Source organism: Amphibalanus amphitrite, unplaced genomic scaffold, assembly GCF_019059575.1.
Source record: "Amphibalanus amphitrite isolate SeventyFive unplaced genomic scaffold, NRLGWU_Aamphi_draft 000051F_arrow, whole genome shotgun sequence".
NCBI classification, from domain to species: domain Eukaryota; kingdom Metazoa; phylum Arthropoda; class Thecostraca; order Balanomorpha; family Balanidae; genus Amphibalanus; species Amphibalanus amphitrite.
In genome coordinates, this window is record NW_024881547.1 from 194,181 (window position 1) to 219,413 (window position 25,233).

Sequence of the window (25,233 nt, forward strand, 5' to 3'; positions counted from 1 at the left end):
AAAATATAGAAAAGGGCATGTGCGACACATGTTTTATGGGTCATTTTACTCATAGAATTCAATAGGCACACTCAATAAGTGATATGGACCACCTCTGGATGAATTTCAGGTCGAGGTCAGGTCAAGGTCAGGTCAAGTGAGGTCAAATTTTGAAGTTGGTTGTTAAGGCCTAAAAAGGTGTCTATCTGATGCAGTTTTTCACGGCGAATCGAATGGTGCTATTTTTGTTTCCGTACGAGGTCTAGAACTTTCAAAAAAGTCATTTCTCAAAAATTTTGTGTGTCGTGACGTCATAAAATTTTGAATAACTCCCACATTTTTGAACCGATTCTTCCAAAATTTGGTATGTAGGTGCACATAGACCACTTCTCTGACATATATTCCGGTTTTTTCGATAGACTCAAAATTTTGGATTTTATAATGATTTTGCCAAAAAAATCAGTTTTTTGAAAAAATTTAGGCCAAAATCCAAAATTTTCAAAAAACCGAGATAGCCATTTGATAGACAAAGTAAAATTACGTATAACCTTTTTTGTTACGTCTTGATTCCTTTAAAAATGAAGATGTTAGCGGCGTTTGAACTTTTGCCGTTTTTGAGGCGAAAATGGCGAACATGACGTCACTAAAACGTCAATTTCTCAAAAATTTTCCGACGGATTTCGCTCCAATTTTCAGGGAAGGTGTCAAATTGATGTAAGAAAAGGTACTGAAAGTTTGGCGGCGCTGCGCGCCGCCGTTTTTGAGATATTGCAAATATTCGCGAGGGGGGGTAAAATTTACCCCCCCCAGCCCCGCGCGGGTTAAGCGTTTAGACCAGATCAGGTCAGGTCAGGTCAGGTCAGGTCAGGTCAGGTCAACCGGTAGGGGTCGTGACGGGTATTCGTAGTACCTACCTGTCATCCGCCTCTGACAGCTTCGTAACATGTTACGAAGGCATCAAAACTACTTCGTAAATGTTCAAATGGTTGCTAAATTCGAATTCAGCTCCAAAAACTAGCCTAAAAACATGTAAAACTCGAAAAAGTGAACCGAGGTCACCAAAGGGCAATGACCTGACCTGACCTTCAGGTGACCTTGACACCCATCCTAATGCATGGGAGCAACATCAAATCACATGTTTGAACGTTTGAAACCACGAAAAGCTTGCAAACGCGCGGCTAATGCGAGCCGACGTGCGCCGAATCGCGATTCCGGCGAAACATGGTCACGGAAAAGAGGTCACAGGTCAAAGGTCCTTTTGGTCAGGGTCATGAAATTTTCAGGGTAGGTGTAAAATTGATCAATGCGAGGGTACTGAAAGTGTCGTCGCGATCGTCCGCTTTTTACGCGAGTTATTCGCGAAAAACCTTACGGGGGTTGCATCAAACCCCCCTGTGCCGGCGAGGGTTAAGGGGGGCACTGCCGACTTTTGGTCCCATTCTTTCCATGCAACGTCCATAGGGCTAATGTTTAAGTGCCAAAATCAAAGGGGGCACGGTGCCCCGTCCCCGTTCCGCCGCCTATGATATCAACTTTGACAACTTTTATCATCCCAGCTTCCTATAAGAACCACTGACAGATCAAGCAAAGCAGTCTTGGATGCTGCGGGGGCATGGGGGCCGGGGGGCATAGCATAGCCCCAAATAAGTTTCTACAAATTCCAAAAACTCATGGGATTTTGATTCCTTAGTGTGCAGTTTAAAACAGATCTTTTTAATAAAAGTTTAGTTTTAGTTTTAACCTTCGCCCTGGTGGGGGGGGGGGGCCATTTTGGCCCCCCCCCCTGTGGTTTTTCAGCGATAACTCAGAAACCACTTGAGTTAGCGCCCTGAAACTTTGTATAGCTGTTTATTCAACATTTTTACATCATGTCCTTTTTTGGGGGGTTCGGGTCAGGTCAGGTCAGGTCACAAGGTCACCAAAACTGACACCACCTCTAAAAAAGTTCAAAGCTCTCTCAAAGGCACAGCTTTTATCCGATCGATGTAAAATTTACAGTACTTGAAGATGTCACCCAGCTCTACAAAATGGCTATCTCGGATTTTTTATAAATGTGACCTAAGGTCAGGTCAGGTCATCGCTGCTCCCCATTATAAGTCAATGGGAGAATCGAAAAGTAGTTGTTTTTCAGCTAAATCGGGCGTGATTGTTCCTATATTTCGTTATTGAAGTGTCTTGGGTCAGCAAATCACAGCCCATGTGAAACCATTTGCTTGTGACCTCGCTGAGGTCACGCTAGGTCATCTCCCTGGTCACCAGAGGTCACCAGCGGTTTTTCTGCACTTACTTGTTATTGAATAGAGATAGAGACTCCATTCGACGTTTATCGTGTTTGTCTCGTCAATGCGGATCGAATGATATGCAGCATGACCTATTTCGGTAAGGTCATGACCTTGACCTGAGGTCAAATTTTCAAAATGACCTTTCGAGGTCAAACTATATATCATTCGACGCGTCTCGACGAGCCAAGCACGATGGTGCATGAATCGTTTCTCTATTTTCTCGTGAATGCATGCTATAGTTAAAAACATTTTCAACGAAATTTGCCAAGTTGACCTTGCATGACCTCTGTAGGCCAAACCGTTGAGCTGAGGTCAAATCTGACGAACCTTGGCGAAAGAGCTTGAAAAGAGCTATCGATTGCTTTTTTCCGCGGCTCTCTAGCTCTTCTAGTTTCCGAGCTACAGCGGAATATGTCCGGCAACACCGAAAACACTGAAATTTGACCTATGATGACCTCTAGCGACCTCAATATTGACCTTAGCGAAAAAATGACCGAAATACTTTCGAACGTACTTGTTATGGGCTTTCGTTTGCTTTTTTCCGCGTCTTCCTAGCCCTCTTCGTTTTCGAGTTAGACGGGGGGGGTCATTTTGGCCCCCCCCCCACCAGGGCGAAGGTGGCTCAGACCCACACCAGGGCGCGGGTTAATATCGAACTAAACCGCATTTTTTGTCGATTTCGGGCGCTGCGGGGAAGGGCATTTGCCCCAAAATGTTCCCCCCCCCCCATCTTGATCTCCCAGTGCTAAGAACCGGCCGAATACCGTCACCGATAAGCTGCCGGTCTGGAATGGCCTTGGTCTTGAAATGGGCGGCTTGGGCTTGGGTCGCTGATGAAGGAAAACCAGAAGTGGCAAAAGTCTGGAGGGAATATGGTAGCACCTAATGCGGCAATAACGCGTCAGATATGTATCGCGTTAGCATGCGCTGCGTTATTGAAGGATGATTGGATGATTGGATTGACTTAATTTGGATTACTAATAATTACCGTCAGTTGCTGCGGCTTTGGCTCTGCCCTGACTGTCTGGTTTAAAAACGAGTAAGTGACATTTCGACAGGTATCTAATTTATTTTAGCATTTTCGATACGGAGCCGGGAGGCACGCCCACCTCAGCTTGCATGCATTGCGACGCTACCGTCGTTTTTGCGTCGCAGTTTACGACTGGTGATTTCGGACAGAGTTTTGGAACTCGTAAGGGTGGTATGAGACTATTTCGTGTATTTTTGCAGCATTTACTTCTGGTTTGTTCCCGTAAGAATGGCTACGACATATTGTGATTGCTGGGAAATTTAGGATGGAATTAGAAAAAAAAAATATGCCAGAGGGCATATTGACCCCACGTTCGATGTCTCTTGGACGGCAAAGATTCTACGCCGTCCGGCCAATCCCTTTCAAGATCAGTGGGGGCTCGGCTGCGGTTATGGAACGTGATTGGCCGGACAACATAGAATCTTCATCGTCTGAGACTTGAGAGACATCGAACGGGGGGTTAGTCAAGTGCACTGCAAATAAATTCTCGCTTTTTCATTGCCATTAACAAGCTAAATGTCACATGATTTCAAGAGCCTTTATCAAATCGCCCCCGGCACCCTGTTTTCCGATTCCACCACATTTTGTAGCAGCATTTTATTTTAAAAGTAGGTACCGTAAAATGGGGTGTTAAGGGACAGTGGGGTGTTAACCCTCGCCCTGGCAGGGCATTTTTCATAACACGGCCTGGCAGGGGGGGGTCGATGCGACCCCCCCCTCGCGATTGGCTCCTATGGCACCTAGAAACACCAAATTTGGTAGGTAGGTGGGCCCCCTGGAGTTCTCGCCCCTGTGCAAATTTGGTTGCTCTAGGTCAATATTTAGGGGGGTTTTGGGGGGTATAAATGCAAAAATTTCGCTAAAAACAGGTCAAAAGGTTTTCGCTTATAACTTTTGATATAATTAAGATAGAGCAAAAAGAAAAGCACCAGTGAACTCAGCACGTCAAGGCGCGTCGAATGATGTACTTTTTAGCTTGCTTAAGTGTACTTAAAGTTTTTCTTAAATTTTAAGTAAACTTAAATTAATAAATTAAGTTAAAGTTAACCAAATTGCATCATATCGCATATCATTCGATTCGGCTGATCACCAGGACCACAATGATACCATTTTTTAAGCTCTAGCGTCATTATGTGCCAAGTTATTGGCAAGAACGTCATTTGACCTCAGTTGACCTCATTTGACCTGACCCATGGATAAGTACACCAAACAAAGAAGCACCAAGTGACCTGCTGTTAAGTACTGTGGTTTCAAAGCACAAAAGTGATAGAACGAAGCGGATATCTCCAGTATTTTCCGAATTTAGTATTTTCCCATAGGCTTAACATTACGACGTAATGACCTCTAACTGACCTCAGGTCAGTGACCTTACAAAACCCGAACTATATGTTATACAACTCGGTGAACTTAGCACATCCTGAAAGTTTGAAGGAAATCAGTGCAAAACTGTGAGTTGGACAGGTGCAAAAAGAAAATTGAAATTTGACCATGACCTTGTACCGGTTTTTCTGACCTGGTGACCTGACCCAAGGTCACCCGGACCTGAAACTTTCAGGTCATATGTAAAAAGGTTGCCCCATAGGCTGTGCCAAATTTGGCGGCGCTGCGCGCCGCCGTTTTTACGCTATCTTCGAAAAACCTTAGGGGGGGGGGGGTCGCATCGACCCCCCCCCCCTGCCAGGGCGAGGGTTAAGGGACAGTTGCATGGGAAAAACTTTGAGTCACATTAACTTCCTAATTTGAGAAGGTTCAATAAAAACTTCAGTGTGGTAGTTGACACTGCTTTGCTCTTGACCATAGGAGAAAATGGTATGGTTTTTCATGCAAGTGATTTGGTTCAAAAATGGATTTGAAAATCATGCCACATTTTCACAAAATTGAAACATCTCCAAAACTCTGTGTGTACCACATAAACTAGTGGGTGTACAGGGAAAATGAATGCATAGGTGTATTGTCACATGTATTGCACATGTTTCCTGAAAAACTTGTGCAAATCCACCCATTCATTCATCATCCTCTTCCTCTTTTCCAGATACATGCATATTTTGAGGTGGATGTGGGGTGCTAAGGAACAGGGAAGAAAAAAATAAAAAATAATATCTAAATATAATTTAATTAAGTAGGCATGGAAAACACCAAATTCCACATAAAATGCTGGCAAGTTCATGCTTTTATCTCTAACACATCTTAAGTTATGTAACAAAACATCTCAACACTCTCTTTTACAATGATGGGTCAATGGAGACTGATGTAAGTAAATGTGATGTCATCATAAAAAGGCTAAAACAAAGAGGGCAACATAATGACAAGTGACAAGCTTCAACATGGGTTTTTATTGATGACAGAAGATTACTTTTTGGTTCTGTTTACCTGTTATAATTAGCACATTTTCCACAAGCGTAAACTGCATTACACGTAATTGGCTAAAAAAGTCATTAGTGGTGAATGAACCTGACTTGTTTTGTGACAGAATATGCAAAACATTTCAATAAATAAATTGTGTGCCCTTCCACACCCCAATTGTGGGCATTTGATGACCATTTCTTGGAATAATATAGGTGTCCCTTAACACCCCACATTGGGGTGCTAAGGGACAGTGATGAAAAATAATAAAAAATAATATGCAGGTATAAATCTTAAAAACTTTAATGTGGCAGACATGTAAAGCACCAAATTCCACATAAAATGCTGACAATTTCATGCTTCTATCTCCAACCCTTCTTGAGTTATATAACAAAACACCTCAAAACTGTCCCTTAACACCCCGTTTTACGGTAGGGGTTATAGGATATTCCTGTATTTCACCCCCCTGAGAACCAGCTTCAACAATTACTACATATAACATATTACACTTTTTATTCAATTGGGCTTCTTCATTATGTCTTGATTTGGTTTGAAGTTGTCAGGCAGATACTGGGAAATTAATTATTCATTTGATAAAGGTATTACTAGCCCTAATCCCTATAGGTACCTGATCACAATATTTTGAATGGTAATGTAATTCACAGCCAATCTTACCGTCCATTCTACAAATTTGCTATCTGTTTTAATTTTAGCTCAACTTCTTGAATGGGAGGCAGTAAGAGCCCACCCTAGGCAGATCTTGCTGCGTAAACCCTGACACATTGCACATATTGTTTGACTGGACAATGCTGGGTGGCTGGATTATTAAGTAGGATGCCCAAGTTTGGCAGGCCAATCAAAGCCTTACTTAACACAGCTACACACCAGCCTAAGCTACTAACACCAAGCACAGACTATTCCATTATGAGTGTCTTAATGCTTATAACTTTTGAGGCAACTAAAACCCAGACTCTTATCCCCACAAGCCCAATGTTCTACCAACTGAGATATGGTACAGACTATCTAGTTTTATTTTTGCATAATAGGAGGTACCTAGTGATAAGTGTCTTGCTTATAGCTTATTTCCACCTTACCCTTATTGCAGTCAGTGCTGGAAAGAAATGTTAACAGTTTGTTCCTTTTCCACCCTCTGCTGGATTTTCTTGTGCCTACAAGTTTATAGTACTTTCTTAGAAGTAGGTGAACAGATTATTGACCATTAGTTAATAGATCTGAAATGATGATTTACCTGTAAATATTATTTATTTGTGAATTGTCTCACCACACCTAATTAATCAGTACCTAATCACACACTGCAAGTGCAGACCTAAAGGTAATAATTTATTTAAATCATAAGTGAAAGTGAGAAAAATAAAGGTGAACGAGGGTCAAAGGACAGTAAGGGTACACCTATTCCTGACTGCTATTCCCCAAGTCAAGATTAATCTGATTAAAGGTTATTTTAACAATATTACTGTGAAATGATGATGAAGTGGATCAAAGAAATTTTCTTAAGGATTGTTAGGTATATGGTGGAAGTGGCTGACCATTCCCTTTCACCAGGAAAACTTTTGATGCTGGTCTGCTTAGTTGGTTGCCCAACTCATTTTGCTTCAAAGTTTGGTGACTTGAATTTGTTTTAGGGCTGAGGGTCATTGTGAACACAGCCAACCATTCCATGTGCTCTAACTTTTTCTCGAATTTAATATTGTGTATTGAGTTGGATAGCAAGCAATCAACTATAGGCGAACATATCTCAGGAAGATGCCTAGCAGCAGTCGCCCAGGCTCATGACCAGTGTGGGAAATAAGTCCCTTTTCTCCCGAACCAGTCGGGTCCAAAAGAGTTTGTTCACTTTTGCAAATTTATGCTCCAGCACCTAGAATATTCTAAATTCCCATTCTGTTAATTACAGAATACTGCTATTATTGCATCATTCTAAAGCATGCAGAAATAGCTTTGGAAGCGACACATTTCATCATTTCTCACATTTAGTAGGCCAAACATATGATTTTGATGTTGGTTGTCCTTAAAGCTGGACTCTTCTCCGGACAGATTTTATTCTCCGGGACCAGGACCGAAAACGAAAATTTCAACACTGCTCCTGACAATTAACTATTGTTTCTACCTATCCTACATGATAAATGTAGGATAGGTAGGTATTTTATAATTAATGAAGTTATTTGACATTTCAAATGGAAATAATGTCACAACAAGTGGAGCCAAGTACTCCTATTTGCTAGAACATCCCTGCAATTACGTTCTGGAATGTGTGTTTTGCGTATGTGCACAAACTTCTTGGTGGACCCGAAACTATGGTTCATCACCAAATTTTAAATGTTTATCATCAATTTTCGAAAACTCAGTTAGTATTTGATTCCATCTGGATGTGTTCTTTCTGTTAAACGTTCATGTGCTTCCTATCCACAATGTTTAATTGTGCTTGTCAGAGTTTTGTTGTAGTGCGTGCTTATACTACAATTTATTCATTCTTGGCTCCTTTTGACAGGTGATCAGCACTTCTTCGTAGAGCCTCCCAGCAAACATGACGTTTGGATTTGTCACTTGCGGCCCTAATGAGGCGCTGGTGATCTCCGGTTGCTGCTACTCGCAGCCGCTTCTGGTTCCTGGTGGTCGCACCTTCGTCTGGGGATTCCTACAGAAATGCCAGCGCATCTCTCTGAACACCATGACGCTGCAGGTGGAGTCGCAGCGCGTCTACACCAGCCAAGGCGTTCCCATCTCCGTGACGGGTATTGCCCAGGTGAAGGTCCAGGGACAAAACCAGGACATGTTGCTGGCTGCGTGCGAGCAGTTCCTTGGCAAGAGCGAGGATGAGGTGCGCCAGGTCGCGCTGGAGACGCTCGAGGGCCACCAGCGTGCCATCATGGGCAGCATGACCGTTGAGGAAATTTACAAGGACCGCAAGAAGTTCAGCGAACAGGTGTTTCACGTCGCCTCGTCTGACCTGATCAACATGGGCATCACGGTCGTGTCGTACACTCTGAAGGACGTACGTGACGAGGAGGGCTATCTGAAGGCGCTCGGTATGGCCCGCACGGCCGAGGTGAAGCGAGATGCCAAAATCGGCGAGGCTGAGGCTAAGCGCGACGCTGCCATCAACGAAGCAATCGCTGAAGAAGAGCGCATGGCTTCTCGTCTGCAAAACGATGTAGAAATTGCCAAGGCGCAACGTGACTTCCACCTGAAGAAGGCCGCTTACGACATGGAAGTGGAGACGAAGCGTGCGGAGGCTGAGATGGCTTACCAACTGCAGGCTGCCAAGTCACGCCAGCGCATCAAGGAAGAAGCAATCCAGGTGCAGGTAGTGGAGCGCTCGCAGCAGATCCAGGTGATGGAGCAGGAAATTATGCGTCGAGAGAAGGAGCTGGAAGCCAAGGTCCGTCAGCCGGCCGCTGCGGAAAAATACAAGATGGAGCGACTGGCCGAGGCCAACCGTAACCGCATGGTAATGGAGGCTCAGGCCAAGGCTGAGGCTATCACTCTCAAGGGCCAAGCTGAGGCATTCGCTATCGAAGCTCGTGCCAAGGCTGAGGCTGAGCAGATGGCAAAGAAGGCGGACGCATGGAACGAGTACAAGGAAGCTGCCATCGTGGATATGATGCTGGAAGCCTTGCCGAAGGTTGCTGCCGAGGTGGCCGCGCCGCTGACGCAGATGCAGAAGATCAAGATGGTGTCGTCTGGCAACGGCGAGATCGGCGTGTTGAAACTGACCCGCGAAGTTCTGGCCGTGGTTGGGGAAGTGCCGGCCATGGTCAGTAACATGACTGGTGTCGACATCAGGAAGGGCGCCTCCGCTTAGACGGATCAAGTGACAAGGTCACAGGCCAAGTGGGCACTTGCTGGCAGTTACAGCCGATGTCAGCAATGCGTGACGAACGCGTCGTCCTTGGCAACACCTGGATACATCAGACTTCGAATACATCATTTGCCCCAGATACATCAGACTTCAGGGGCAAAATGAGCCGCCATACTTCGACCAGACCGTGGAACCGACTTGGAATCATGTAATATGGATGAAAACCTGGCCTTTGGCGAATGCTCTCGATAATATGTAAGTAATCGCATAGCACATAAAGGCCAGTTTGGGATGCCGGAGATTCAACTGTCGCAAAGAGCGGGGAGTTGCCTGAATGATGTATATTTTACGGTCGAGCATTTGCCATTGCTGCCGCCTTGCTGCCTTGCTAAAAGTTTAGGATGTCATTCGTAGTTACCACAATACGTGGAAAGAATGATGACTACTTAGATATAGTGTACTTGGAGGATAATTGGTTTTGTATTTTACATGTTTTTTCTTGATGAAGCCCGACTCAGTTCGTTCTTGCAATATACATGGGAGATCTGAGTAAAAGTCGACGACATCGGACGTAGTCACGGGTTGCAAAGAGTGGGAAACAGTCTGACTGGGCTCGTGATTGCCGCATACTAACCTGGCTGGGATGTGTGTAAAGTCGTGTCTTTGGCCTTGCACGATCGTAAACCGGACTGCGCGGGGAACTCAATGTAGCGTGATGTGTTTATGTAGTCTCGCAGGTTTCCGCTCTTGTAAGGAGCAACTGCCATCAGTGGGAATCACGCAGCAGAACGCCCTCGCTCTGTCCCTTCTATTTTACGCGCGTGTGTGGTGTCTTTGTCCTCTTTGTCACGAACTTCATGGAGCCGTTGTTTATTTTGGGGATTACTAACCTTGGCATTTGATTGTCACTGATTTACAATTAACGAGCTCTTATGGCGACACCTGGGAATCTTAATTGTATTGCATTTTAGTATTCACTTCAGTGAGCTTGATTATATCCTGCGTCGGAAGACCTGTAAGCAGAATACTGGTGCATATGTTTCATCATCCTTTCTATCGCTACTCTTTTGTTGCGTTTCACGAGCTAACCAGGGTTAGTGGTTTTGTTTTGTGACACCGGGTACCTGCCATATAGTCTTATGTGTGTTGTGTTTCCCTGGCGGTTTATACTGTACAATGGCCCAGGCTTCCTGCAAGCATGCTGCATGCTAGGAAGAGGTTATAGCACTTTTGTTTTGATGCGATATTTCACAACGTCTCGGATAATGTGTTCGTCACGCGAGTGGAACCGCCTACACAGTAGATGTACTGCAGCGTTCATATTACTCCTTCATGAACTGGTTATTGATGGTTTCGTACGTTATTTTCGGTATTATCATGTATCGCTGCGTTGGTGTTAAATTTCCCCGTTTCACCTCGCAATGTGTACCTATAGCTGCATTTAGTTAACATTTTGACTCGTGAAACGCGCAGGGTTGTATTGCGACCGTATTGTGTGCGATTGGTACGGATTTGCTGTTGTTTTACCTTGCCACCGCATTGTCCTGTTAATTTGCCCGCTGCTGCTCGGTGCTCGCATTTATCACCAATAAAACGTCTCCGCGACACAAACACCGTCGTCTTTTGGATGATGAGGGCCAAGAAGGACCGTGACAGCCCGACGGACACTGCGACCAAGGCCCTAAATACAAATACAGACTGCGACTTTCCACCATGACCGACTTGGACTCATAGAGATCTTATATACATTATGTATTATGTATATACGATCTCTATGCTTGGACTGGCGAAAGGTGCGAAAGGTTGCCTTCTTTAACCTTCTTTATATATGATAACCTGATATGCCATTTGTCTTAGCTAATCCGAATAATGAATAAAAATGCGGAATTGGGGTCTCCTGAGAAAGTGGTGGGGACGACATAGTGATGTTTTTGGCAAGATTGTTGTTGGTCTATGGTTTTTGGGCAGAGAATAGGGCTATGTTTTCATGACGTCATTAGCATTTAACGCCAAGTATTCACTACGTAAGATTTCACAAACCTTGGAAAAAGTAAAGATTATTTTGATTCATATGTGGCGCAGTATTCGGTTGAATTCACATTTTGGTTTTGATGGCTATATCTGATTTTCGTCAAGAACAGTGGTGAAAGAGGCAAGAAAAATCCTGAATATTCATTTTGTCATTGATAGCCTAATTGCTAGCTATCTGTATATTTTAAAATCACAGTTTTGTTGATGTCCAGCTCAAGCTCAAGCTGCGCCATTTTCTTGGCTTTACTAATTTGAATTGCAGTTCTTGCTTTATTTTTCTAGCTGGCTGGTATTCTTTTTCAGTGATTCAACTATATCTTTTGCCATTTTAGTTGCCAACTTTTTTGAGTAAGTTATTTACTTCCGAACCTCATCCTTTGGATGTCTTGTTTTGTTTTGTGTGTACAACGTGTAGGTAATGCTATTTCCTTAAATAATTTGTCGCTTTGCCTTGCCTGCAAGGTAGTCGACCGTAGGATTTTATGGCATTTCAATTTGCTCAATTTGTGATACAATTATGCAACACCATAAGTTGTGGGTTGTACTGCAGACGTGCGTGCATCTGAGAAAATAGATCTGGGATCTGATCCACAAGTCCTGATCTTGGATCCATAGAGATCATGGTCATACATGGGATCATAGATCCAGCTTTCCAATTTTCAAGAGATCTGTAGGGTTCATAGATCAGTGGCTAATTTTTTGCTTGAGATCCAGTATGATCATAGATCCACATTTATTTCTGTGAACTCAGAAATCCCAGAAAATCACTCGCTGCAACTCACAAACGTTCTGTTTTAGAGATTTTATGTGATTGCACATCATAATCCATAGATTTCTGGCACTTATTGACATACAAACACTTGTCAAAAACGTGGTTTCAAATATTGTGCATGGTGGGATCCACCCAGATCATAGGTCCATGTTCTTGGTTTATAATCAGATCCTATGCGATCATAGGTCCAGATTAGTTTTTTAATGCAGGATCCGGTGGGATCATAGATCCTAACCTGCAGTTTGCTTTGAGATCCACTGAGATCATAGATCCATCGCTCTGATCCATGCCCATGTCTGGATTGTAGCAAGGCAGTATATACTGGTTGTAGGTTGTATGTTTTTAGGTTGTAGGTTTAAGGTTGTCGGTTGGTGGGTTGTAGGTTGGTAGTTTGTAGGTAGGTAGGTAAGGTTAGCTCAGGTTTGATTGTTTTTTTTTGGTAATCGTGCCTGTTGTCGCGGTAGCTGACCGGACCCGTCACAGTCGGACACACAGCGCGTCCGGCCCTCACTGTATTCTGAAAACCACTGACCCCGGCCGCCCGGCTCGCGGCCGACCCGAGCATCACGTGACCGGCCCAGGCCAAGGTCACCTGAAATGCGCCGCAACAACAGGCGCGCCCCCGACATTTCCCCCCTTTTCAAAAAAACGAAAACGTTTTCTACACAGCACAACAAAATATGATGCAGTCACACATAAGTACAACAGAACAGTTGGCGCACATAAACACCCTGTTTTCGAAGTTTCCGGTTTCACACAGGACACTCAAAATCACGCTTCATATTCCGCATGTGCGTACGGCGAATGCGACCCCGATCATCCTGTACGTCTACATGGCGACGGCCCACACGTTGCACCACAACATAAGGTCCTAGCCAAGGATCATCCATCTTTGACCTAGCTCCAAAATTTTTACACCACACGCGGTCACCAGGTCGATATTCTACATCCTTAGCTCGGTGCCGCCGGTCATAATAATGTTTATATTCACACATTCGCTCAGACTGCCGCTCCCGAGCCCGCTGGAATACTTCCGATTCCCGTAGCTCAGTTGGTAGGGCATTGGACTCCCGGTGGTGAGAGCCCGGGTTCAAGACGCTCCAGCGCTCGATATTTGAGATTCCTGATGGGGATGGTCTGTGGTTGGTGGGATCAGCCGCAGCCAGTTGAAGTCAGTTGAGTGGGGCAGGCCGTGTCCGGCTTTGAAGGGCACGCTAAACTTTGGCATCTAAATTCTCCCGATACCCGGAATTGCGTGATCGGACGGTAGGGATCGGGGTCTACGCAACAAGCTCTGCTTAGCGTGGGCTCCGGCTCTGTCAATCCGTCCATTCAAACATTCGAGCTAAATTTATAAAAAAAAGTGCCACATGTTAGTATCATATTTGGATGTAGGTGTCAAATTATGTAAGAATGTATAAAATTTATGTTTTAACCCTCGCCCTGTTGGGGGGGGGCAACTTGCCCTCCCCCTGTGGTTTTTCCTGAATAGCAAGATAACGGCGGCGCGCAGCGCTGCCAAATTTTCAGTAGGTACCTTCCCGGGCATTAATTTGCCACCTTCACACAAAATTATAAGTCTAAGGTCACCTTAGGTCAGGAGTTATTGAGGTCAAACTGAGGTCTTGTTCGAGCAAAAATGAGCAAAAAACATGAAATCTTGAAACGCTCACAAAAGCTACAGTTACCAAGCAATTTCAAAAGTTCTGTATATGGTCATGTAGAGAAAAGACGGCGCTACAAAACTGTTATCTCGGATTTTCAATTTTTGGATTTTACGGAATATATGTGATAGTCCCTGCACTCTTCTATCTACATATCAAATTTTAGATCGATACCTCTTTTTTGGCCAAGTTATAGCGAAAAACTGTTCAAAATTGATGGCATTAAATTTTCGAACTCATTTTTTTAAAGCAATTATAGACCACGTAGCGCGAAACAAAGACCACCATTGAATTCCCCATGGCGAGCTGCATCGAACCGATACCCATTTTATGCATAAATATCAAATTTGAAATTTGACCTAATTTGACCTGACCTTGACCTGACCTTGACCTGACCTTCACCAGAACATAATCTTAACTGGCCCCAAAGGCTGTCTGACCCACATAATCGCATTTGGCATATAAAATGGACCATAAAACATGCGTCACATGATATTTTCATATTGTGACCTTCAGCGACCTGACCTCTGTGACCTGACCTGGTATCAGTGACCTCAGATAGCGGAATATGTGTTTGACGAACGATTCCCCATCGATGATTTTCAATGAAATGCATTTTACTCGATTTTACAACACATTTCTTGAAATGCATGTAAATGGTGAAACTTCGGCATTTGACCTGACCTGTGACGTCATCGGTTTGACCTAGGTCAATGAAATTGGGTCACAAGGTAGTCCCCTGTTGGGGCTATCCAACACCGTTTGCTGTTTGTCCCTATGTTGCGCGGTGCTCGAGATCTTAGGGGGGGGGGGAAATTGCCCCCCCCCCAACCGGGCGTGTTGCTCGGCACACCCCGACGGGGCGCGGGTTAACAGTCATTCAGCAGTTCCCTCCCAGTGGTCGCATGCTGACGCCTTCACCCTCCCCCCCCTCCCCCCACAGTGGCGGGGGGACAGCGTGCCGGCGCCATGTCCAAGCCGCCGGCGGCCAGCGGAAACCTGACCACCTACAAGCTGGTGGTGGTGGGGGACGGCGGCGTCGGCAAGTCGGCGCTCACCATCCAGTTCTTCCAGAAGCTGTTCGTCACCGACTACGATCCGACTATTGAGGATTCGTACATCCAGCACTGCGAGGTGGACGCCCAGTGGTGCATCATGGACGGTGAGTGGCCGAGCGGACACGGAGGGGCGCGGGGATAAGGCCTGTCATGCTTAGACTAGCAAGGAAGTTTTTTTGTGATCATGGGAAATTAGAGCAATTAACCAGCTTTATTTTTTCTGTGCTTCTGCTTTAACAAGTAAGGAATGATAAAATTAGAATGGCGAACCCCCCTGACTGATCTTCAAGTAGGTAACAGTTTTGCAACATTGACAAAGCTTTGCAAAATCGAACACTTCTTTACTGAGTAATGCCAATCCATTTTACAATGGCCGATCGCATCGTATTACGCGTAGACTCGGTCTCGGTCACATTAACGAGTTGATGCCTCGATCGTCTGACAGTAACCCTTCCCCCTTGCCCCCATCTGCTGTCTCGCAGTTTCTGTCTGTGTTCTGACCTGTTCCGTGCATCCTAATCTGCCCACAGTGCTGGACACTGCTGGTCAGGAGGAGTTTAGCGCTATGCGCGAGCAGTACATGCGCACCGGCGATGGCTTCCTGCTCGTCTACTCTGTCACCGACAAACAGAGCTATGCCAACATACAGCACTTCCACACGCAGATCCTGCGCGTCAAAGACAGGTGCGTGATCTAGCCATGGGCTCACTGGCATCTGTAGATCTCAGGGTCCTGTGGTAGGTAGCTATGTATCTACGGGTGGTACTGCTACTGCACATTTTCTTTATTGTATGCTTGTAGCTAAGAGGTCGACTGTTGTGATAATGATAACTGAATGATATTTTTCATTAGTATTTTGCCTCGATTCGCTGTTTCAGACGAACGTTTATAACACTTCTTGTATATGTTTTTGTGTCCCATTCTTCTGGATACCTGGCTTCAGAAAGCGTTATCTCTCTCCCACAACCTGTCTCACGCAGCTCACCACACATATGCTCGTTTGTTACAGGGACTCCTACCCGATGCTCCTAGTGGCCAACAAGGTCGACCTGGTGCACCTTCGTAAGGTGACCGAGGAGCAGGGCCGCGACCTGGCCGCCAAACTGGCCATTCCGTACATTGAGACCAGCGCCAAGGACCCGCCGCTAAACGTTGACGCCGCGTTCCACGAGGTAAGCGCTGATGCGCCTGCAATCGAACTTACTAGACTTGAGGGAGATGGTAGGGGCGAGGGGCGGGGACGTACATACATCAGCGACCCCACATTTTAAAAAGTAAATGTTGGCGCGTAGATTTCGACGATCATGTGGATGAGCATTATGTCAAGTCACACTCCGTTGCGTGATTCCCTCTGTGGAACTAAGTTTTCTGGAGTCGGATTGGTTGGACCATTTTGCTTTGGTTTGATGTACCTGCAATGTAATACGTTTTACCACTGGAGTTTGCTTCCTTTCGCGTCGTGCCGGTCCTTTGAGGGTACTGAGCTATTGTCGCAGGTCACTTCGGTCTGAGGCTAGCAACTCCTCGTACCTGTTGTTGACAGGTGGTTCGTATCATCCGCACCTCGCCTCCGTCGGACCAGGACCGCAAGAGGCGCCGGCGCCGGCGCGGCCGTCAGTGCGCCCTGATGTAACGGGCCGCCGCCAGTCGCCCGACGGTTCGGCCGCGGCCGGACCATGCCCGTAGGTCCGTCTGGACCGCCGCTCCGCGCCCCTCGGCCCTCGGACCCTGCCCGACCCGGTCGTCCTTTTTATACTCTTTGTGTACGAGCCAGCCACCGCTCGATCCGAGCGAGAGCCGATTCGGTCGCTGTCCAACGCCGAGCCGCTTCTCGCGCTACCTGTGCCCGTGGAGCCCCGAGTATTACGATAGAGGCTGTTTTACACCCGGCTAGGTGTCGCGCCGATCGTGTCTAGTCTGATATAGGTGGCGCTAGCGGCGAAGACGTTGCTTGGTCGATGGTGAGGTCACAGCGTCTCGCCTCCTGATTGGTCGGCCCGTCTCACCTGTTCCCTGATTGGTCAGCTGTGTTGACCTCGGGTTTAGAGGCCGTGAAGTTCCCGAGCGAGCTGTGTAAGAGCTTAGATGTCAGAGGTGCTCTAATTTTGTTCCAAGAGGGCATTGCCCTGAAGCCATAAGTTGGTGCTGTATGTTTGGGAGACTTAAAAAAGACTGTTTGCTTGTCGCGGAATATTTCGCACAAAGGCACAAATGTTATTTTTTGAAGACATGTTAAGTTTGCCCGCACATGCTTTGCATTCAGAGCACAATCATCTTGTGCTAGCGTGCTATTTTTGTCGTTTTAATGATTATCGAGATCATGCGCTCTTCTAACAAGTTAACGGCTGATAGAGTAAGTTCATTGACTAATGCTGACCAGCTTTTAATAGATATATTATCAGCTGTTCTTAGCCAGTCACCGAATTGTCAAAACGCTCAAATTCGGTCACTGGTATGTTGAATCAATTTTATATTTTAGTTTTCCCATCGTTGGATCTCGCAGTGGAGACATGGGGTGCCAGTGTGTGTGTGTGTGTTTTGGGGAGAGGTCAGTGGTGGTCCGTCTCTGCCACGACGTGTCGTGTGCGACCTGTCCGCAGTGCCCGGTCTCGCTGTGGTTGGCCCCCGGGCTGCCGGGCACCTGTAGAGCCCACCGCCGCGTGCAGTCTCCCAGTGTTAGCTGTGATGTGTCCCGACCGGCCGACAGTGGCGCTACCTCCCCGGGAGTCAGCCCGGGAGTCGGCGAGAGAGCATTCCACCGACTCGCCGCCCGACGCCGAGCTTTCAGTGTTGACCGACAGGCGGCGCTAGCGGCGCCGTCTCGCTTGTCCGAGCTTTATGTTTGGTGTGCGGCCCCGGGACCGCGACGGGTCGGTTGTGACCACGTCTGGGGTGTTCTGGGAAGGTCTCCCAGACACCCTGTGCGCAGAAGGCGCTGGGCTGATCTAAGGCTCCCGACCTCTGCCCTGGTCCTGCTCTTCCCGCCGCTCTGATCGCTCTTCCTGGCCGGTGACCCGTTGCTATGTTGTGTGTGTGGTTGGGGCCGCGAACGCGTGGCAAATACATGTTTCGTGCTCATATTGTTGTTTTCCCGGCAGAAGTCATGGAAGGGAGAAGATAAATATCGACAGAGATATTGCACAATGCACATCACAAGTCGATCGTGAACGGGGAGAAGATGTCATTTACAGGTGTATGAATATTCTGACGTGTTCACAGGCTGTCCAGTGAGTACCCGAATTCTTGGTTTTTATCCGGTAGATTTCTTTCAGATAAGAGAATGGTCCATGTTCCTGCGTTTTTATGCCCAAAACGCTTTTCAATAAAAAAATAACATCAATTTGGGAAAGAGTCGACCATCGTCACCTTCGCTTTTGGTATTAGCAGCTTCGGTCCGTAGCGTAGGGTTGACTTGTGCTTCACTTGCATCGCAAAAAAGTGACATATCCTGGCTTGGCACAAGACGTGCAATTATAGAAGATAGACGAACAGTTACCTTTCCAGTTCGGGGAAGATTATTCGGATATTTGCTAGAAAAAAAATCAAGAATATCTGCAGCTCTCGCAGGAGTAAGGAAAAGCATTAGTGCTGGTTTCAGCCGGATGGTGGCAGCACAGTTCTGCCATCAGTTCATTCTGCATAGTCGATATTATTCTAAACATCTGCGTTGCGTCGCTACCAGTTGCTACCAGTGTGGGCCGTGGGGGTGATCAGGTCGATCACTTTTGTTGTTGGTTTTTAACCCGCGCATGACGGGCTCTACAGAGCCCCTCCCATTTTTTGGCAATATCTTTTAAACCGTTTGACGGATCAACACGAAAATTGTGGTACCTTCAGCGGCATTAATTTGACACCTTGTTTTAAAATTTCAACTTTCTAGCTACCATAGTTTGGCCGAAAATGACGTCAGAGTGACATCATGTCAGCCGATTTTGATGCAAAATATTGAATGACGGCAAACGCTCTCAAGAGCTTAGTTTTAAAAGCTAGATCCAATTTCTTTGCATCAGTGGGCTACAAATACATGTATCTATCAAACTGCTATCTCGAATTTTCGAAATTTAGAAAAATTTGAAAAAAAAAGACTTTTACAATTACAAAAGTTATATCTTTTGATTTTTTTTTAAGTTTTTGATTTTTTGCAAAAACCGGAATAGGTAGGTACCTATATGTGATAGAAGACACACTAATGAACTACTGTAGCAAGTTCTATCCCAATATCTTGAAAAGTAGCCAAGCTATTAGCATTATTGTCAAAATTTTACAATAGTATTTTTTTCAAAACCATTTTTCAGTACGTTTTTGGCATCGCACAGCATTAAAAATGGCACCATCGTGTTCCTGAACTCAAATTGCATCTGATAGGCACCTTTTTTGTTGAACAATTTCATTTTCAAAATTTGACCTTTTCTGACCTGAAAGTGACCTGACCTCCGGTGAATTCAGCTGAAAATGACCTCAAATGACACAGATGACATTATTTTCGAAATCTACGAGTAAAATGGACAATGAAACATGCGTCACGTGACCGATACATGATGTACAATTTTCGTGACCTAGGATGACCTGGCCTTGACCTGAAAAATTCGAAGTAAAAGTTCGTTACCCTCAGGGTATCTAAGGCATATATCAAGGAAGGCGTGAACCAAAAATGAGCCTAATCGGACTTGTCAGTCGGCGGCTAGAGCCTAAATGGTGAACAAGCGAAAATGCCGATAATTTTTACTTTGACCTGACCTGTGACGTCATCGGTGACCTCGAGATCAATGAAAATATATTTCGCTCGACAGTTTTTCCAGGGCTATCATACGCCGTTTGAATTCTGACGATCGGCCCAGTAGTTTCGGAGATAGGAGGGGGCTCTGGAGAGCCCCCCCCCCCAGTCACTCGCGTCATGGAAAATACCCCAGTCATGCGCGGGTTAAATGCTCCAACATAAACAATATTCAGGACAGAACTCAAGGATAAGTCATGCTTCAATACCTATGTGCAATTAATTTTTCCCACTTCTCAAACAGAACTTGATAACTTATGCTTATCAGAACCTGTTCAGTGTTCACCTTGCTTTCGTTTGTGAATGACGGATGACTACCTGTGCAGTGATAGCGAGGCTGTCTAATGTTATACCTACTTGCAAGTTACAACGTTATCATAGATAACAGAGCTTGAACGCATGGGTACCTTACCTACTTCCTATATATTTAGACGCAAATTAGCCCGGCAGGCGGTGGGCCTCCCGGCCACCTTCCGCGCGGTGGGGGGGGGGCATTTTTTGCCCCCCCCCCCCTCCCCCTCGTATCTCCGAAACTACTGGACGGATCCGTAAAATTAAACGGTGCTCGATAGCCCTGTCAAATTTGTATAAGGAATTTCAATTTAATTGACCTCGGGGTCACTGATGACGTCACAGGTCAGGTCAAAGATAAAATGTTTTACCTTTCACGGGTCTTCTAGGGAATGCGCTATAACATCGAGTAAAACGCATTTTGTCGAAAATCAGCGATAGGGCCTCACTGTCAGAACTGCCTAGCACATAATTGCTATTAGAGGTCACTGATAATACCAGGTCAGGTCACAGGTCAGGTCACCAAGGTCACCAAGTACATGAACCCAGCTTTACTAAGGTTGTGAGATGCATGTTTTATGGCCAATTTTTCATTTCCAACTGGGTGGTGTTGGTTATGAGACCGTCAGGCACGGTTAAGGACACTTTCTGGTGAAGGCCAGGTCAAGGTTTCAATTAGGTCAAATATCAAAGTTGATATTTTGCATAAGATGGGTATCGATTTGACGCAGCTCGTCACGGGGAGCCTAGTGGTGGTCTTTGTTTTGCGTTACGTGGTCTAGATATGCTAAAAATTAAGTTTGAAAATTCAACTTCATTATATTTGAACCGTGTTATCGTGTTAACTTGGCCAAAAAAGAGAGGTATCGACCTGAAATTTGGTATGTGGATAGAAGACGATGGTTACTATTACATATATTCCGTTTTTTCGAAATTCGAAAAACTTTTGGGATTTTTTTGCTATTATATAAAAAAATACTTTTTCTATTTTTGGGGGTCAAAATCAAAAAAAAAATAAAAACACAAGGTAGCAGTTTTATAGCCCTACCAATTCTAATCTACATCCTTTATGTCTCGAATATTTTTTTCTGTTTCTTCAAGACTGTAGGCCTGACCGCTCATCTCGCGAAACCTTTTTTGGGTCGAAAATGGCAGAACATGACGTCACTCCGACGTCATTAGCGGCCAACCTATCATAGCCTTTGGAAAAAAATTATGGCCACAATGTGTAAAAGCTATTCCCGGGACGCTGCGTAAAGTTTTGGACGGTCGGCGCAGCGGTTCTGGAGATATATCGAAAAAACTGAAGGGGGAGGAATGCCCCCACCGCCTGGAAGGTTAAAGGAAGACTGCCACCTTCAAAAAGTTTTCTCAGATCGGCCTATGATTTATTCCCTGGACAAAACAAAATTTTAGAATTCACCTGACAAAGTATCATCACGTGAATCGCGAAAAAAATTGTCGATTATCATACAATTATCAATCGGTTAATGTCTAGCGACAATGTTTACACATCACTAGACCTCAAGGTCATAAGATTATTACATTTTATTTGAAAAAGTAAGGTATTTTATGATTTACTAATATATGATTTCATAAGAAATTGGCCATGTTTAATTTATTTTGCATTTAAGTTCGTAAAACATTTAAAAATCATGGCTCATTTGGAATGGGTCTGGCCCATGTTAAACCCCATTTCCCACACTTTTTTGGAAAAAATGAACTACTGAATATATAAGTTTAACTTTTATTTTGACACTCCAAAATTCTTCTCTGATCTCGAAACAATCAAAGTTTTGACATATATTTACCAAAACATAAGAAAATTCATGTTTCAAAGTTATCGATAAACAGTAGAGATGTCGGTTTTCTTGGACTAAAAAAATGGCATCAAACTGAACTTTGGTCTCCGATTTCTCGCAAACGGGTTCGAATTTCGGAAAACCGACTTCAGTCTGGGACATAGGTGGCTCAGCTCTAGTGAAAACCGTTTTGTGGAAAAAAGGTGGCAGTCTACCTTTAAGCTAACAAGCGTTGATGGACAGATCAGCGACAGCAGAACTGCCCCGCCATGGGAACAGTGAGCACCGACAAAATGTAGCGTTTGACCTAGGAAAAAATACACAAAAGTTTTGGCGACCTGAGGTCAGAGGTCAGGTCAACAGCCCCGAGGTGGGGCTTTATTTTTTTCGCAAATAACTTCAACAGAAATGGTCTTAGAGCCACGGCAGTGGTAAGTACCATTGCATTGGCCTCATGTCAAGCGGCGCTAAATGGCATGTATTTTATTTGGAAAAGTCAAGTTTTATGTTGACCTCAACAGACCTCGACTGACCTGTGGTTGACCTAGACTCATGAAAGGACTTATGCGATTGGTTCGTAGCCGCCGATCACGAATCTGGCCTCAATTTTGCTCTACGCATTCATTTAGAGCCTCAGGATGGCGAAAATGTCTTAATTATCATGACTGAATTAAATCGTGAAATAGCCTTTAGCAAGGCTACTCTTCCGTGACCTTGACCTTGGAGCAGCATTATAACGTAAGTTGAACCACAAAAAGGGGCCTGTTAAAGGGACTATCCCACCTTCTAAAATGTTGTTAAAACCAGTTAAATTGTGCCCGACTTTATAGATTGGATGACCAGGAACACGGTTCTGGCGTTTCTTTTTCATTAAACATCTTAGGCTTCCCGTATTCCAAACACAAACTTTCAAATATGTGACGTCACAGCCCAAAATTACCTCCTTCCCCAGGCCACATTACTGTCATAAAGCTGATTCTTTTTACTCTGTAGGCACCACAACAAAGTTCAGACCAAGTTTTAAGCGATTTTTCAACGAACAAACCCATTTAAATCAGAATGACTAAACGAGGTGACGTCACACTAACGGTCGCTCCATGTTGAAGATAGGGCCTTGTACAAGGCCCATTTTCAAATGAAGGGAACGAATTTCTTCAACACCAAAAGGCCGCGGGGGTTGCAACCTAGATAGATAGTGGTTTCTGAACCTCGCCGCAAACTTGGCTATCTCAACTCAAACCCCATGTTAAAGGTGGGATAGTCCCTTTAAGCTTAACCCTATTCGTGGCAGGCTCCTGGCTACCCCTATTAGTGGCAGGGGGGGGGCTATTTACAACCCCCCTTGATATCTCGAGATCTAACGGGCCTGAAAATTCAAACGGCATTCGATTTCGCTCAACGTGATCTACATTTCTAAAAAAATAAGAATTAAAAAATGTCCATATGGGGGTAGAGGGGGGTAAAAACGGGCAAATTGCAGATACATTTTAGACTGTTTACCACGGCCAGGTTTCTGAACCAATGTTAACGCCACTTTTGCCGATCGATAGAGAATGAACCAGGAATTCACATGGATCCTAAAAATATGCATTTTCAAAAATCATAGGCGGTTACAGATCATTGAGATTGGGGGTACACAAAAAGTATAGTAAATAAGGTTTTTGTTGGTACTGTTTCTAAAAAGGGTGGTAATGGTCTTGTTATGTTACAATTTTCTTATGAGAGAACGACTACAATTGTATTGGTCATGCATAGGCGGTGTCAGGGCACCTATGTTGGGAGGTAAAACATAACCCCCCCTTTTTGGACGCCTGGATCCGCCTATTATAGCAAAAACGTGTCAAAAGAGGATGCACAATAACTTTGTATATGTTATCACATGACACCTTTCATTCACTGTTCGTAAAACTGGTGCATACAGTTATAATACATCAGCATCGTGATTTTCGCCCAAATGACTCGCTTCACGAATAGGACCCCCCAATTCCCAGTGCTCTGGAGCCGCCCCTGGTAAAGTTATGAACTTGAAATTTTCAGGGAATGTGCCCAATTTAGTTTTAGGAAAAGTCAGAAAATTTCAGCATCGTAGCTTCAGCGGTTTCGGAGATATTCCCGAAAAACCTGAGGGGTGGATAAAAACAACCCCCCTGCCACTAATAGGGTTAACAACTTTCAAAACATCTTGGAATTTACATAGTATCAAGATATACGGAAAAGTGCCGATAAAGAACTTTTGTTTCCGTAGCTTCCGTAGGAAAAGGTCATGCTGCCTACATACTAGTCGTTCCATATCGTCGGCCTGAACACATCTACGCTGCTTACATCGCTCTAGCATGTCTCTATCAAAAGCTATTGTAAAAAACCTGGTGGAGACCTTTCGTTATCTCAGATAACCTTAGGCCCATCAAGGGGGGTCACTGGTGTAATTTTCCGATTCAGTGTGTCATTAACCATACCCTGCGCTCGACATCCGGAAAATGAGGGATAATTATCCGGGATCAGTGGTAATTGTTTTGTATTGCGGCGTCGATGCAATCAGTCACATTTTTTATGTTGCTTTCGCTTCACAGATGCCTCTTTTACTCGTTGTCATGTCCGTTGTACACGGTGTCGCCAGCCTAAAACACCGAAGTGATCCCGATTCCCGGAAACTTATCCCTGATTATCCGGATGTCGAACGCACGCATAGTCTGCCATTATCCACATCCCATTAGCGCCATACCATGGCTGGAGGCACTGCACCGCCCTGCGAACTGCGCACCTCCAGCTGGCCTTCTGTGCCGCGCCCCGGGGCGCACACCTGATGACTAACCCCGCCTCTCGTCTGCCACCGACGAGGTGATACCCAGCTGCACTCTATAGCCGCTCGTGCTCAGCCCGCGGCGCTTCCTGCGAGAGGAGACAGACCTCGAGTGGCGGACGCGAGCGGCGCCGAGGGCGCTTCTTAGCCTCGGACCGTGAGTCACTGACGACACGTGACATGACCCGGGCGTGGGGTCTATCCACTGCGCCGAGTCACGTGACTGGTTGGATGATATGTGGAGGCGTTGTTTGGCAACAAACCGTCCAGATTCCGCTGAAGTCTGTCTGGATGGGCGCGGTACTGCAGTCAGCTGTGAGAGGGGACAGGGGTGAGTCACTGGCGGGGACGCGATGGGGAGCGGGTGCATTGGAACCGGTCAACGATGATCGAGTTTGTCAGCAACGCACCGGACGGGCCGAGGGTGTGGTGGGATGGCGAATGGGGGAAGGGACGCTGGTGTCTGGGGCAGTGACACGACAATCCGTGCGTGACTTTCAGCTCACTGCACGTGCACATGAGGTCATGGCATCGCATTGCTCTTTAAAGATAAAGAGCAAGCTGGTGAATGTGATGGGGCAATTTTT

General features: G+C 45.4%; 2 protein-coding genes across 7 annotated transcripts; both read left to right on the forward strand.

Moving 5' to 3' along the window:
- The first annotated feature begins 3,132 nt into the window (after positions 1 to 3,132).
- On the forward strand, positions 3,133 to 11,065 carry LOC122377806 (flotillin-1-like). 4 transcript variants are annotated; one of them, XM_043358236.1, is made up of 2 exons: positions 3,133 to 3,300; positions 8,144 to 11,065. In XM_043358236.1, the coding sequence occupies exon 2, from the start codon at positions 8,180 to 8,182 to the stop codon at positions 9,455 to 9,457; it is 1,278 nt and encodes a 425-aa protein (XP_043214171.1). In that variant the 5' UTR covers positions 3,133 to 3,300; positions 8,144 to 8,179; the 3' UTR covers positions 9,458 to 11,065. The 4 variants fall into 4 exon arrangements, with proteins under 4 accessions (XP_043214171.1, XP_043214172.1, XP_043214174.1 ...); XM_043358237.1 differs by lacking the exon at positions 3,133 to 3,300 and adding an exon at positions 3,369 to 3,453; XM_043358239.1 differs by lacking the exon at positions 3,133 to 3,300 and adding an exon at positions 3,372 to 3,462.
- A 421-nt stretch (positions 11,066 to 11,486) lies between these two features.
- Positions 11,487 to 18,057, forward strand: LOC122377807 (ras-related protein M-Ras-like). 3 transcript variants are annotated; one of them, XM_043358242.1, is made up of 6 exons: positions 11,500 to 11,606; positions 11,789 to 11,833; positions 14,865 to 15,083; positions 15,510 to 15,663; positions 15,989 to 16,151; positions 16,523 to 18,057. In XM_043358242.1, coding segments are annotated over exons 2-6 (627 nt in total). In that variant the 5' UTR covers positions 11,500 to 11,606; positions 11,789 to 11,832; the 3' UTR covers positions 16,613 to 18,057. The 3 variants fall into 3 exon arrangements, with proteins under 3 accessions (XP_043214176.1, XP_043214175.1, XP_043214177.1); XM_043358241.1 differs by lacking the exon at positions 11,789 to 11,833 and having other exon boundaries at positions 11,487 to 11,606; XM_043358240.1 differs by having other exon boundaries at positions 11,495 to 11,833.
- Positions 18,058 to 25,233: the final 7,176 nt, after the last annotated feature.

What these genes read in the sequence shown, in the direction of transcription:
- LOC122377807 (XM_043358240.1), top strand. An exon ending in CCAGTGGTGCATCATGGACG is followed by an intron (nt 15,084 to 15,509) that starts GTGAGTGGCCGA and finishes ATCTGCCCACAG; the next exon opens with TGCTGGACACTGCTGGTCAG. An exon ending in TTGACGCCGCGTTCCACGAG is followed by an intron (nt 16,152 to 16,522) that starts GTAAGCGCTGAT and finishes TGTTGTTGACAG; the next exon opens with GTGGTTCGTATCATCCGCAC.
- LOC122377806 (XM_043358236.1), top strand. Translation starts at nt 8,180, where the DNA reads ATGACGTTTGGATTTGTCACTTGCGGCCCTAATGAGGCGCTGGTGATC.